General features: G+C 42.4%; 1 protein-coding gene across 1 annotated transcript; it reads right to left on the reverse strand.

Moving 5' to 3' along the window:
* Positions 1-357: 357 nt before the first annotated feature.
* LOC129742917 (uncharacterized) lies at positions 358-12,200 on the reverse strand. Its single transcript, XM_055734856.1, has 2 exons — positions 12,067-12,200; positions 358-6,808 (listed from the first exon to the last, which is right to left on the reverse strand). Exons 1-2 carry the CDS (start codon positions 12,198-12,200, stop codon positions 358-360), a joined length of 6,585 nt encoding a protein of 2,194 aa, XP_055590831.1.
* Positions 12,201-15,016: the final 2,816 nt, after the last annotated feature.

Here is a 15,016-nt window from a genome sequence, read left to right on the forward strand (position 1 = left end):
TTTATCGCTTAAACGAAATCTATTAACTATCCAGCTACTTTAGCTGTGATTCAGTGGAGAGGTTGCTAGAACCGGCATTTTAGGTTAGGAATAATGAATTTAGGAATTTAACAAATTATACCTTTACGCAGTTGTTGCTCTGGTTCTAATACGCGATGAACAAGAACGCGATAGCTAACCGGATCGAAAAACTTACACTGAACTATCTATTCTTAACTAAACCACTATTTAATTATAAAAATCTTCGGGGAAATTTCCACCAAACACGCGTGCCGCCAAAATAGAGAAGGAATGACGTATCCTCCGAACGATGATCAGCCACTGAACTCGAATTACCAACGGCCTGTCGGAAAGTGCTTAGGCAGGGATGCCAGTTTCCAACATCCCCCCTCCCGTAACACTGGTATCTGGAGTGTTAGATCCAGGGTTTCCTCCTTGTGCGACCTCTAAGACCGCTAGCTTGGACACAGATTGACGAGTGATTCCCTTATTTGTCTGCACGACTGCCCTTCTAATGCGCCCATCTGACCCAGGAACCAGTTCCAACACCCGCCCTCGAGCCCAGCCATTTCTTCTTGCTTCATTTACCACAACAACCAAGTCTCCCAAGCGAACCGGTTTCGTCTCACCGAACCACTTTGACCGTTGCGTCATGGTCGGGAGGTATTCGCGCACCCAGCGACTCCAAAAACGATCCAGTTGTAGATTTATCTGGCTCCACGCGTTTCTCAACCCATTTGCCTCGCTGATCGGCCCAGACTCCGGTTGTTTGACACCATTGCTGCTTCCCAACAAAAAATGGTTGGGTGTTAGTGCTTCTGCTTCTTCTGACTCGATAGGTAAGTAGGTCAACGGTCGACTGTTGACGATTCCTTCAGCGTCTACCAGCAGTGTGTAGAAGGCCTCGTCGTTCAACTTTCTTCCCGGAATCATGCTCCCCTCTAGCGCTGTTTTCACAGAGCGTACCAGGCGCTCCCACGAACCGCCCATGTGAGGAGTGCCTGGTGGAATGAATACCCATTTCGTATCCACGTTGGTGAACGTGACTGCCATGTTTTCGTGGAACTGCCGGACTTGTTGTTGCAGGATATTGTCAGCGCCCCGGAAATTTGTCCCATTGTCTGAATGGATCTCGATTGGAGCTCCTCGCCTTCCGATGAAACGACGAATGCTCATAATGCATGACTCGGTGCTCAAACTGTAAACGACCTCTACGTGCACAGCTCTGATGGTCAAGCACGTGAAGAGGGCGACCCATCTTTTCAGCGCTTGTCTCCCAGACTTCACTAGTATTGGTCCAAATAAGTCCAGCCCGGTGTAACTGAAGGGACGAGTATATGCGGCAAGTCTTGCTTCCGGTAAAGGTGCCATCCGAGGAACCTGGGGTTTGGATTTATAGATTTTGCACCACTGGCATTGTCGAAGGACACGCTTCACTGTTTGTCGAATACGGGGAATGTAGAATCGCTGGCGCAACTCATTGACGACGGTTTCGAAGTTGCAGTGGATGTATTTTCGATGGTAGAAATCTATGATCAGGTCGGTTAGTCGATGGTATTGAGGAAGAATCACTGGATACTTGGTGCACGTTGACACACGTTTTGCAGCACCGATACGGCTGTCGACGCGAAGAACGCCGTTTTCATCCAAGTACGGTGACATTTGACGAAGAATGCTTTGTTTCGGTAGATTATTTCGTTGTTCTGTCGATTTTCCTCGATTGTGAACCGCAACGCTCATTTCGGCAGGATATGAACACCATTGGGCATTCCCAAACAGTGAATTTTCGGCATCACGGAGTTCCTGTTGACCAAGATGTTCTGGAAAACTTTTCACTCGGTTTGTCTTGAGGGCAATGTACCGGTTCACATAGGCAGTGGTTCTTAAGACTCTTTCCCATTTAGAAAATCTGGTGAAATCGACAGTTGTTTGAGTTTCATGAGGTTGATGGACGAGACAGGGTACCTTGAGTTCTTCAGTGGTAGTCGTAGACGATCTAGGTTGCGGCCAGTTTTTTTCGGACTCTTTCAGGAATTCGGGCCCGCTAAACCAAGCGGAATCTTGTTGGATCTCAAGCTCGTGGAACCACTTCGTAGCATGATCTGCAATGTTGAGTTTCGAAGGGACCCAACGCCATTCGGAGATTTCACTGTTCGAGAGTATTTCGCCTACACGACACGCAACAAACTGGGTGTAACGTCGGTGGTCCGAACGAATCCATGCGAGGACAGTGCTTGAGTCAGACCAGAAAACGGTGCGTCGAATGTTCAGTGAATGTCCGTCTACGATGAATTTCCTCAATCGAACTCCTATCACGGCTGCTTGCAACTCAAGACGAGGTATGGACCAGTGTTTTAAAGGGGCTACCTTGGTTTTAGCGGATACTAGAGAGCAGATAAATCCTTCGGGAGTGGAGACGCGAAAATACGCTACAGCGGCGTAAGCTTCTTCGCTTGCGTCAACGAAAATATGGAGTTCAAGGTCTTGATAAAGTTCCCGGGATGCTTCTTGGAAGTAACAGCGAGGAATGGAAATTTCGGCAATCTTCGGGAAACATTTCGTCCACCGTAACCATTTTTCGAAGGCATTGTTGTCTATTGGCTCATCCCATTGCGTTCCTGCTCTCCAGACATCTTGGAGGAGAATCTTCCCATGGAGAATGATAGCTGCGAGGAGCCCGAGAGGATCAAAGAAGCTCATAAGGCATCGTAGCAGTTGTCGTTTTGTCGGACGGTTACCGGTGGCTAGCAGTTCGTTGATATCTGGAGGTAGAATGGTCGAGAACCCCAGGCTATCTTCTTTCGACGTCCAGTGCATACCTAAGATGCGTTCATAACCCCTTGGGTTCTCCAAGTTTAGCGATTTCGGCTGTGAGGTTTCGGCTTCTCCGAGGCTTTCGAGGACCTTAGAACTGTTAGACATCCAGCCTCTTATGTTGAATCCGCCCTTGGCATGAATCAATTTGACTTCACCCGCTATTCGTGACGCTTCTTCTTCGTTCTCAAAACTATCTGCGTAATCATCAACGTAGGTTCTTTTTACTATTCCCTCTACTGCCCTGGGATATTGTTTTTCGTTTTGCTTGGCGTTCAGAGTCATAACGTAGTGCGCAGATGCGGGAGAACAGGTGGAACCGAAGGTAGCTACGTTCATGGTATAAACTTCTGGTTGACATTGTGGATCAGGGTTCCAGAGGAAGCGCTGAGCTTGCCTGTCTTTTTCGATAATTCTAATCTGGTGGAACATTTCCGCAATATCCGCTGAAATGGCCACGGGAAATTGCCGGAAACGAAACAGGACCCAAGGTAGAGGATTGAGTTCGTCAGGGCCTTTCAATAGCATTGTGTTCAGGGAAATTCCGTCTACTGTGGCGGAAGCGTCCCATATCATGCGCACCTTCTCCGGCTTTTTGGGATTAATGACCGCTCCAAGCGGAAGAAACCAAGTGCGTCTCGGGTCGGCATTGATCAGCTCCTCTTCAGTTGCACGGTGGGCATAGCCCTTTTCGATGTAGCTCTTTATTTGCAGTTCAAGATTGAGTCGCAACTGAGGCTGACGGTTCATTCTACGTTGCAAGCATTCCCAGCGTTTGTATGCCATCGGGCGACTGTCCGGAAGTTCAAATTCGTCGAATCGCCAGAGTAGACCCGTTTGAAATCGATCACCACATCGTGACGTAGTTGTCTGCAGAATACGCCGTGCTCTTGTGTCAGCATCTGACTCTATCTGTATCGCAGGTGATACACCTACGTCCTCTCTTCTGAAATAATCCCGAACTAGATCGTGCAAAGAATTGTCGGCCGTACATGAACAGGTGTGGTAGTTGACCATGGATAATGAGCTATTCTCCGCTACTCCGCCATACAAGCACCAACCAAGCCTTGTTTTTGCTGCTGTAGGCGCTCCTGGCTGGCCTTCTTTAATGCGCAATGGGACAGTTAAGTTGAGATTGTTCAAACCAATGAGCAAACGAGGAGTTATATTGGTATACGAAGCGACAGGAAGCCCTTTCAGGTGCGGAAATTGTTCGGAAAGATGCGAAAAATCGAGAGATTGCTTGCTCAGGGATAAGTTCTTGACAGTACGTGAATCTTTCAAACAAACTTTCATGTTGTTCTGGCCGGAGATAGTCAAGTCTAAAACTTCCGATTCTCTATCAGTTCGAGATATTTTGCCTGTCCATGTCAAACATAAAACTCGTGGAGTTCCTTTCGCACCTAATTCTTTAACAAGAGATTGCTCAACAAGTGTGAGAGAGGATCCTTCATCAACAAAGGCATGTGTATCAATTGACTTTCCTGCACCATGAACTGTTAGCGGAAGTATACGGAAGAGGAACTTGTGTTCTGGGCTACGATGTGTTAGACATTCACCGGATACTGGTGCTTTCTGCACCGGAGCTGATGGAGTAGGATTTGATCGATTATTGGATGTTGATGCGGATGACTTGTTTTGGAAGGAGCGATTTGAATGGAGCAGAGGATGATGACGAGTTGTGCAGCCTTCGATTCCACACCGACTGTTGCTGCGACACGACCTTCGACCATGGTAGTTTAAACAATTGCGACAAATACCTTCCCTTTGTACCGTATGCCAACGACCATCGACATCCAATGACTTAAATTTCGGACAATCTTTGAGAGGATGATTCTGAGTACAAAGCGAACACTTTTTCGGAACAGCGACCTCCTTCGATGTAGTTGGTGTTTCTGAATGTGTGTGAAGAGCGCCACGCTTGGCCCTAGGCTTGTCTTCCTTCACTAACGCCCCACGATACTTTGTCACCTTACCGACATGCTTGACCAAATCCGACATGAAATCACCAAATTCTCGTAGACTGACACTCGCCAAACCACTGCTGTAGACTGCCCACTGATATGCAGCAAACGCCGGTAATTTTTCAACAAGTTCCGATAAGAGAGAGGGATTGTTCATATGTGCTTGTTGATTCGCTGCTTCAATGTGGTCACAAAGATTCTGCACCTCCATTCCAAAGTCGGCCAGTGACCCCAGGTTCTCGGGCTTTGGAGCTGGTAAGACGCGGATCTTTTCCAAGAGGGAATTGATAAGCGATTCGGGACGGCCGTAGAAAGCGCGAAGAGTCTTCATGATGAGCGGAACAGCATCAGGGAGCATGAGCTTGCTGCGAACGGCTGCTAAGGCAGCACCTTTCAAGGAGCGTTGTAGACGGTTTAAATTTTCCACGGGAGAAGAACCGCAGGCGAGGGTGGTGTTGGTGAAAGTACTCACAAATATTGGCCAATCAGAGGGATTGCCATCGAAGATGGGGAGATCACGGGCCATTAATTGTCGTGCCGCAAGTTGTGATTGAGATGGTTGGTAGGTATTTATAAATGGGGTGTATTGTGGGCGTTCATTTGGCTCAAGGCCTAATTGGTTCATTAAAGGCTCGAGGGGGTCATATTCAGGGGCAGGCATTTCATTTTCATTTGGGGCATACATTGGAGCAGTCTTACCTTGTTCGTTGATGTGGTTCCTGAAGGGTGGAAGTGGTACCGTACTTGTTGCTGGCTGTTGTCTGTTGTTGATCGGCTGCCACGGTTGCTGGGCGAAACGTTGTTGATGGCTGGACTGATTTGGCACACGATGCCCGAAGTCGGTCGGTGCCCCTGGATTCGTCGACGGATGCGACGGGTTTCTTCTCGGCGTTTCCGGCTCGAATTGATCCGAGGGATTAGCTGCTGGTGTGATCCGAGGGGCTGAATGACAACCGGATCTCGTAAAAGTTGGAATTTGTCCTGAGGTACCGGTGGTAATCCCCGCATCGACCTGGGAGGCAAGCTGAATTGGTGCGGCAAGAGGTGGGGCCAACGGAACTAGTGATGGGAAAGTTGGTCTGGATTTTGCTGCCCGGCTGGCCGGATTTGGCTGGTTCGACGGCTGATATTCAAGACCAAGGTGCTCCTGACTCGACCTAGCACCTACGTTGGCACTTCCTGTTGAATGTTGTTGAATACCAAACGATTTGGTTTTGGGACCCTCCATTTGTAAACGGCCTTTTTGTAGCAGGACGGATTCCCACTGATGAACACCCATGACGGACCAGGAATTCCATTCCTGGTTATCTGGCCAAGGTTTGACATTTTGGTTGAGAAATGCGGATGGATTTCTTCCTGCGCTGTTTTTCGGATACGCGCCAGTGCTTCGACCTTGCTGCTGGATCCTCGTGAGGACTTCCCTCGGTTGTTGCTCGGTGATCGCGCTGCTCATCGGCGGCTGCGGCTGACCACTTGGAGTTTGCGTTTTGTTGAGCCAGTTTTCCACTCGCAGGCGGTTGCCCCTGCGACTGCCTTGGCTCCTAATGCTTTCTTGTTCTTCTTCTTGACCGTTGTCTTCCTGGAGCAGATTGAATCTGTCTTGAACATATTGCTGTTCCGCAGCAATATCGTCCAGTTCCGCCTGAAGCTTCGCTTTACTAGCCTGGCGTTCCAGTGCGCGCTGTGCATCGAGCTGCTGCAACTGGAGAGCGGTCTGGCGCGCGCGAGATGTAACAGAATGCACGCTACCATCCGGAATGCAGTTCCGACAGCTCCAGGGGACCTTCTCAATAGAACTCGTCACGCCGGCACAGAGTTGGTGCCACCACTGATCGCAGGTGTCGCACTGCACCATGTCACACATGGAATCCGGTTTATTGCAAGCGACGCAATTGTACTGCTCCACTGTTGGCACTGGAGTGCTGGTCCGGACGGTGTCGGTGAATTCGGCCATTGAAAAACTTGAAGAATTGTTGCGGGTGTGTGAAAGAAAAACGCTGAATCTCGCTAGCAGTTTGCACAGCTTCAAGCTGTAATTTAATTCAGATTTTAGTTGCATATTTTAGAATTTTGAATTACAATGTTTCTTACTTTTTCAGTGTTCAGCTGCTACTTCACACCCGAACAAGTTAGGGTAATTGAGGTTATGTATAGTGTGTGTTTCTGTAATTTTAGCTTTAGTTTAGGAAAAGTTTCCAATTTTAATTTAGAATAACAAATACCTTCGCGATTACTTTAGGCCTGGCTATCCTTTTCATTTATCGCTTAAACGAAATCTATTAACTATCCAGCTACTTTAGCTGTGATTCAGTGGAGAGGTTGCTAGAACCGGCATTTTAGGTTAGGAATAATGAATTTAGGAATTTAACAAATTATACCTTTACGCAGTTGTTGCTCTGGTTCTAATACGCGATGAACAAGAACGCGATAGCTAACCGGATCGAAAAACTTACACTGAACTATCTATTCTTAACTAAACCACTATTTAATTATAAAAATCTTCGGGGAAATTTCCACCAAACACGCGTGCCGCCAAAATAGAGAAGGAATGACGTATCCTCCGAACGATGATCAGCCACTGAACTCGAATTGCCAACGGCCTGTCGGAAAGTGCTTAGGCAGGGATGCCAGTTTCCAACAATCCGGGTAAATTTAGTCCAAACCTAGTAACTACTCAACACAAATCAAGAAAAAAAAACAGAATTTTTTTCATCTGCAGTTTTTAAATGGTATTTTAGGCATTCAAAAAACTTTTCATAATTATTTTTATAAAACTTGCTCGAAAAGTTTCGTTTTGGACGCATAAATAAAAAAAAAATTACAACACAGCTTGTTCTTTTTGTTTGTTTTGGCTAATAAAGTGAATAAATCCGGGCACAATTCGGGCTTTTTTCAATGTAATCCGGGCAACGGACCGGACCGGACTTCTGTCAAATTTTGTGTTAAATATCCGGGCAAACCCGGATAAAACCGGGCAATCTGGCAACCTTAGTATAAGAGCTAAACCAGAAGAAGCTGAATTTCGCTTCCTAATGCCATCTTGATATCCAAGATGGCGGCATCCGCTAAACTTTATATGTATGTATGTTTGTAGATAATCCACCATGGGTGCACGGATTCACCGCAGTTTCGCCAACGTATTATTTGGAGAACGAGACAATCCGTTTCGCAACCGTATAAAATTCATCACATTTTCAGTGTTATGAATCTTCAACAGGTATTCCGCACTCGTGTACATGCCTGGCCAGCTGGCAACTGATTGAACATTCTTATTATGTAGCCAGTTATAAGAGAAAACACATCTTACCTGTCCGTCACTTATGAGATTCGAACCCAAAAGTTTTCTTGCCGATACCGGAAATTGAACGATTTCTATCCATATTATGGGGGTTTTCATGAGATTATCAATAATATACAGGTTTGAAATGAAAAGCCGAAGACCCCATCTTGGGTTTCAAGATGCGAAATCCGACTTGTACTCGTTGAACTCCTTCAATTAATACCCATATGCTGGGGGTTCCATACGATTTTCAGACATTAACAGCATTTTCAAGTTCAACTTCCACTCGTTTAGCCCTTCCACCCAATTGGATGTTACATGAGATGTTACATTTAAAGCTTTCAGAAGAAAAGCGGAAGCCGCCATCTTGCATTGATGATGACGTCAAGCAACAATTTTTTTCTCCTACTAGTTGGACCCCTCTCACTCAATACTCTTATTGTAGAGATATTCATAGCACTTCCGGTGATTTGAAGAACCGTAAACTGGGGGAACTTTGATCACTTTTTTCATTCATTTTTGAATATTTTGAAAGGGGTTGCTTTTCCGTAAAACCTAAAAGTTTTAAAACACCTACTGAAGTGAGGAGTATAAAACATGATAATTGATTGCAGTAAATTCAAACTACATTGGTGGTTATAATTAGATGTTTGTAACAAAACCAGATTTCGAGTTTCGGAGTAACTTTGATCACAATGGTTTTTACGTACCTCAACATCTTCAAAACAAGTGTTATGGTTCCATTTAGCACAGAAGGCATAAACATTAATAACAGCAATTTTTGTTAGGACTAAACTGATTTTTTCAACGTTTTTTTTTTAAATCATTTATAATCAAAAGGATGGACAATGTTGCTGTATACATCTAGGGGTAAAAGTTATAGACATTTCTCAATTTTTTTGCCATCATGCAATCCTCTAGGTCCTCACACTGTCCCATGTTCTTTTTTTTCATCAATTTGAACCATTTGATAGGGTTTTAGCCATTTTTAAAATAGGAGCTTTCTCATGGGAATTTTTTTTAATATCCAAAAATTATCACCAGCCTTCAAAAAACCAGATATTTTAAGATTTCAAAATTACATTTTAGGTAATATCACAAATCTTCTAATTAAAACAAAATTTTGCTTATTTGTAACTCAGTTTAAAGCTAATTTATTCTAAAGGTTCATTAAAAAATTAAAAGTTCGGATCAAAAAGTTGTCAACTTGAACTTGCCGCATTTTTTTTATTCATTCATATAAAAAACCTGAACACCCCTCATTTTGTAGGTATGTGTGTGTAGAATGATGTTTCTTTTCAGCTTTTGACATTAGAGGTCTTTAGTTTTCAAAATGGCGTCCGAGTAAGAGGAGCTACGAATCAAATTTTTTTATATGAGTCGTGAAAATCTACATGCAAGAGCAAAATCGTTGAATATGGCGAAATCAACCGTCACCAAAGTAATAAAAGTGTTCGGGGAACGTATTTCGACAACTACACTCAGGCAAATTTTTATTATAATTTTCATTCGATGCATCTTATGAACCGCTTTTTATAGTGTAACATAATTTTTCATAAGAGTCTTGTGAAATTCTTGCAATTTTCATTCGATGTTCTTATAAAAAATAAAGGAAACGGTATTGTGAAAAAAATCATTTTTCCAGTCATCTATTTAATCGTCGTCAGAAGCACTAACCAATTGTAAAGTTACTTTGATCTTCGATGTCAATGTGATTCTGATATTCTTAATGGTAAGTTTTCGTTGAAATTCAGTTTTAACGAAGGTTGAAAATACTTGTCATCTTAAAAGATAGACACATTTTATTTTTTATTTACATTTCAGATTGGATACCGGCAAGAAGCTCGAAGTCAAAAGGCCGAGGCGGCAAAAAATTGGGTGTTGAAGGGCTGCTGATTGTCGCCATGACGTTATTTCAAACAAATTAATCAAAAATAAAATGATTTGAAAAACTATCTTTAATTGTTTTTATTGTATGCAAAATTTTCTTTTCCCATAAAAATCTTATGAAAAACAACAATCCCTTATTGATACCAGTGTTCATTCATTGAGTTCATCTCCATCATAAGACAATCTTATGAATTTCATTATTTTTTCTTTTGGCGCCACTTCATAAGAGAATCTTATGGCATATTTAATAGGATTTTTCTGAGTGTAGGAAGCCGGAAAACTAGAAATCCGGGAGCCGCAGTGACGAACAGAAGAGTGGCTAGCACTTTCAAGCTAAACTCCAATCTCACCGTTCGAGATGTTGCCAATAAGTTGGGAATATTGTCTACAACCCTGCATGAAGCTTAAAAATGATCCGGACTATCGACTTATAAGAAGGTAGTGACTGCTAATCGCAACGAAAAGCAAAACCTTACAGCAAAAACAAGCTCTCGGAAGCTGTATACGACATTGTTGACAAAGTGTGATTGCGTGGTAATGGACGACGAAACCCACGCCAAGGCAGGCTCCAAACAGCTTACGAAATAAGAGTTTTATATAACAATCGGAAGGGGAAAGGTGGCAGACATTTTCAAGCATATTAAACTATCAAAGTTTTCTAAAGAAATATCTCGTTTGGCAAGCTATCTGTACCAGCTGTTTTAAAAGCTTCATTTTTGTTTCAACCTTCAACCATGAAATTTACGTGAAAGAGTGTTTGCTGCATTTCCTGAAGAAACATGACTTGTCTGTGCTGTTTTGGCCGAATTATGCATCCTGCCATTTTGAAAAAAAGGCCTTGGAGTGCTATGCCGCTAACAACAATCAGATTGTGCCCAAGGATGAAAACCTTCCCAAAACACCAAAACTTCGCCGAATCGGAAAATATTGAGCGATAGTTAAGTAGAACTTTAAAAAGACCCAAAAGACTATTAGCAGCGTGAAGCAGTTCAAAGCAAACTGGCGTATTACAAAATTAAATAGATTTGTTTTACCAGGTTATCTGTAGTAGGCTCCGATTGAAAAAAAAATCCCAAAAACAATTTTATTCTTTAATTGCTTACAATTCCTGACAGCTTAGGTGTATTTAAGTGTTCCTTTTATATTTGGCATTTTCATGAATACATCTTTCCGACGATGTATAAATTCGTGGAAGTTCATCGCAAAAATTGACCTCTATCCCGGATTTTTCGGTAAAAAACCATCTAACTTCAAAAAAATACATCCAACACTGGCTTGGCTTCGCTGTATCTCATATCTCAACAAACCGATTTTCTTAACTAAAATTTTAGTTTTTTATCGCTAATTTAATTATTGTTTTCATTGAACATACATGGTCTCCAAAACATCTCAGTTCTTCAATATATTGGAATGATGATTAATATCTTAAAATCTGCGCTTCTGCTCATAAACCCCAACAGCTTTGGAAGGTTAACTCAAAAATAACACACAACTCTTATCGAAAATGTGTAAAAATGGAAGTTCCAATTCAAATTTTCGCAATCTAGCCTGAGTGTGTCCTATTTTGACATCTTGATCGAGAACCGTCACCTAATTTCATTACGGTTTTAAAATCAAGCCCTGCGTGCCTTTATAAAACATGCAAAAAAGGCTTATTACACAAACTTCTTAGTTTATGTTTTATTGGAGTTTTGATAGAGCATTCATAACACTTTCTGAACAACTTAAACAGTATATTTAGTAAAAGATATATTATCGTTTTAAGAACTACCTGAAAACAAATGGTTTAATCAGGAATCTAAGCATTTTTCATGATTATAATAAAACAGTTATAATACTAACTGCATATAAAATGCCATAATAAAACCACAATAAAACTTTCAAACGCTAGTTGACTTCATCTGTGTTACTTGAACTGATGTACTTTTTTTTAATTATCCTCTACGTTTTAAAGATTATATCCTGAATTCAGTTTAAATATTATTCTCTGAAAGATCATTCTCAAATTAGTATTATCATAAAAAGGCTCCCATAATCGAATTGCGAATTTCATTGAGCGATTCTCTAAACATGAATATTATATTTACAATCACATCTCATTCCAGATTTATGACATACTGTTCTAGACTAGGACCCGTCGACGCGCAAATTTTATGTCCCACAGGGTTGATGTCCCGCAAAGGTTGTTGTATCGTAGCGTTGTTGTCCCGCTGATCTGGTGTGATCCGATTCCAGTAGCCGTCAATCACCATTACCTGATACGATGAAAATCTATCAGTCGTCCAATAGCTTCCGATTTGAAAGTTTTACCTACAGAAAATGTACTTGAGAATAAGAAACAAAATCAACAACAAAACTGGCTATCAATTATAAAACGTTTTTAATCACTGGTCGGTATGTTCAATCTCGAAGATATTGGTATTTAGATTTGAAAACGCCTTAAAGTTATCAAATTAAATGTTTTGAACTCGTCTTGGTACATCTTCGTACCTGAAAATGAACACAATTTCAAAAGGTGATGGGAATAATAAAAGAAACGTCAAATATCAAAGAAAGAAAGAACATAAGCCGTTAATATCATAAATTTCTCGAAAAAGATACAATGATGAGCCTATTTTGTCACGTTCACCGTGGTGCAATTGGCTAACGCACCGTTCTACTGAAGCGGAAACTGCGGGTTCAGGTCCTGCCAGTGAGCCGTTGTTTATTTTTCGAAAAAATTATGATATTTACGGCTTATGTTTTTTCTTTCTCTGATATCTCATGTTTCTCTAACAATTCTCATCGCCTTTGAAAATGTGCCTGAAAGTATACAAATAATTTGCGCAATAATGTTGCCATTCCTTTCTTGTGTTTCTGCATTGTTTAAATTCGCGGGGGAAAATGGAATTTTAAAATAAAACCAAGTAAAAGTAAAGTTGTTATCTATTTTCTATACGAAGGTCTCTTTCAAACAACCGATATTGTCAATGTACAGCCCAACCGTGGTAAACTGTGGCAACCGAGCCAACGGGTTTTTAATTTTAACAAAACATAAACATGTTTTCTAAACATTTTTAATACTTGGTAGATATACTGTAATCACATTAAACTCTTTCTAATGAAAGAGATTTTTTAAGTATCGTATTTCAAACAACCTTTTTTGACACTGACGAAATTCGATGTATCGTTGTAGCTATTATTTATTTTTATTTACATAGTATTCCGTCTCACGACATAACTTGTCGAACATAATTCCTAAAATTCACTCGGTCCATGGCAACCGTTCTCCAGTTTCTCGGGCACCCCACGTTCCCCAGATCACGCTCCACTTGGTCTAACCATCTCGCTCGTTGCGCCCCCGCTTGTCTTGTTCCTACCGGATTCGTAGCGAACACCTGTTTTGCAGGACAGTCATCCGGCATTCTCGCAACATGTCCCGCCCAGCGTATCCGACCAGCTTTCACCACCTTCTGGATACTGGGTTCGCCGTAGAGTCGCGCGAGCTCGTGGTTCATCCTTCGCCTCCACACTCCGTTCTCCTGTACGCCGCCAAAGATGGTTCTTAACACTCGTCGCTCGAATACTCCGAGTGTACGCAGGTCCTCCTCGAGCAATATCCATGTCTCGTGCCCGTAGAGAACAACCGGTCTAATGAGCGTCATATACAGGTTACACTTGGTGCGAGGGCTAAGTCTTCTCGACCGCAGTTGCTTGTGGAGTCCATAGTAGACACGACTTCCGCTGATAATTCGCCTCCGGATCTCACGGCTGGTGTCATTGTCTGCGATCACCAGTGAGCCGAGATAGACAAAGTCTTCGACTATCTCCAGCTCGTCGCCGTCGATCGTGACCTTGTTATTACTGGACATCGTTGTGTATCATTATAGCTATAGGGAGTTTAGAAAGCGTACATTTTTCCAGAAAAATAAGTTTAAAACTACGAATTTAAATCATGAAAAAGCCAAATTTTATGATACGGTGCCAATATCTGAGAATTAAGCCCTCGAAGATTATAGCAAAAAAAACTTTCAAAATATTAAAATCCCAACTCAAACAAAATTTTGACTGATGGCCAGTGATATCTCACTGTGAATCGTTTGCCCATATTGAACGCGATCTTTTTCTGTTACTTAACGTCCTTTGAAGAAAAGCGGTTTTTCTAATAGCTAAAAGATTTAAAAATTGTTCCATGAGAAGCTCCTGGTTACACCTCTTGCAGCAACACTTCCGCTAATAGAAACCCCAAAGCTAGATGACACCGAGCCAGTCAGCCACGATCATCAATAAAGGCCGGTCTATATGTTACCATATTTTCTAACCCCTGGGGCGACGGAACGAGGGAGTCCATTCGGGGCTTAACGGTAGCTGCCTTGCTCAGGGGACCACCTAATGGTTGTGAGTCCAAGATGATAACCGAACTGCTGCGGGAGGCTTCAAAGTATCGAGATAAAAGCACACTGCACCAGATTTTGCACCCGACAATTGGTCAATTTTTTCAACGAATAAGAGAGACCAGAAAATTTTAAAAATCTCCCCTTTTCTATTTTGACGAAATCATCAACGGTGTATCGGAATCAGCGTTATAAAAGGGAGAAAATCACACCCGCCCGCTAGCATCGGAAAATAGCTTTGAGGAGCACAAGCAGCTGACCGTAAACCCATCGACGGCTACGAGCAACCTACGATTTACCTAGCTCTAGGAGAAACTGCATGGAAAGTCTCCTGCTACAGCAAATGACGAAACTTCGACAACGACCAACATGATGATAGTAGCTACTACATAGATACACCCGGCCATTACACAAATACACCGACAATGGCCGTGGGAAAATTTTGATTGTTTCAATTTTTATGCCTCTAATTAAATATGCGATTTAATTTATAATTTTATCATCATTATATATTTTTTACGGTACGGCGGGCGAGATTGGTGGTTGTTTGGATTAAAGCCCGGTCGGTCGGTCGGTCAGGTTGATCGGCAGAGAAAAAAACAAAACACGAGGGGAAATCACTATGTTAGAGGGCTTAGGGAAAGGGGGGATGATGCAGGAATAACGACAGGTAAGAATTTAACATGATTTCACCT

Source organism: Uranotaenia lowii, chromosome 2, assembly GCF_029784155.1.
Source record: "Uranotaenia lowii strain MFRU-FL chromosome 2, ASM2978415v1, whole genome shotgun sequence".
In the NCBI taxonomy this organism is placed as follows: Eukaryota; Metazoa; Arthropoda; class Insecta; order Diptera; family Culicidae; genus Uranotaenia; species Uranotaenia lowii.

Bases quoted from the DNA above. Each gene is read 5' to 3' on its own strand.
- LOC129742917 (XM_055734856.1), bottom strand. From the start codon at position 12,200: ATGGTGATTGACGGCTACTGGAATCGGATCACACCAGATCAGCGGGAC. The intron at 6,809-12,066 runs GTATGTCATAAA...ATTAAATTACAG, and splicing joins ACGGGTCCTAGTCTAGAACA to CTTGAAGCTGTGCAAACTGC.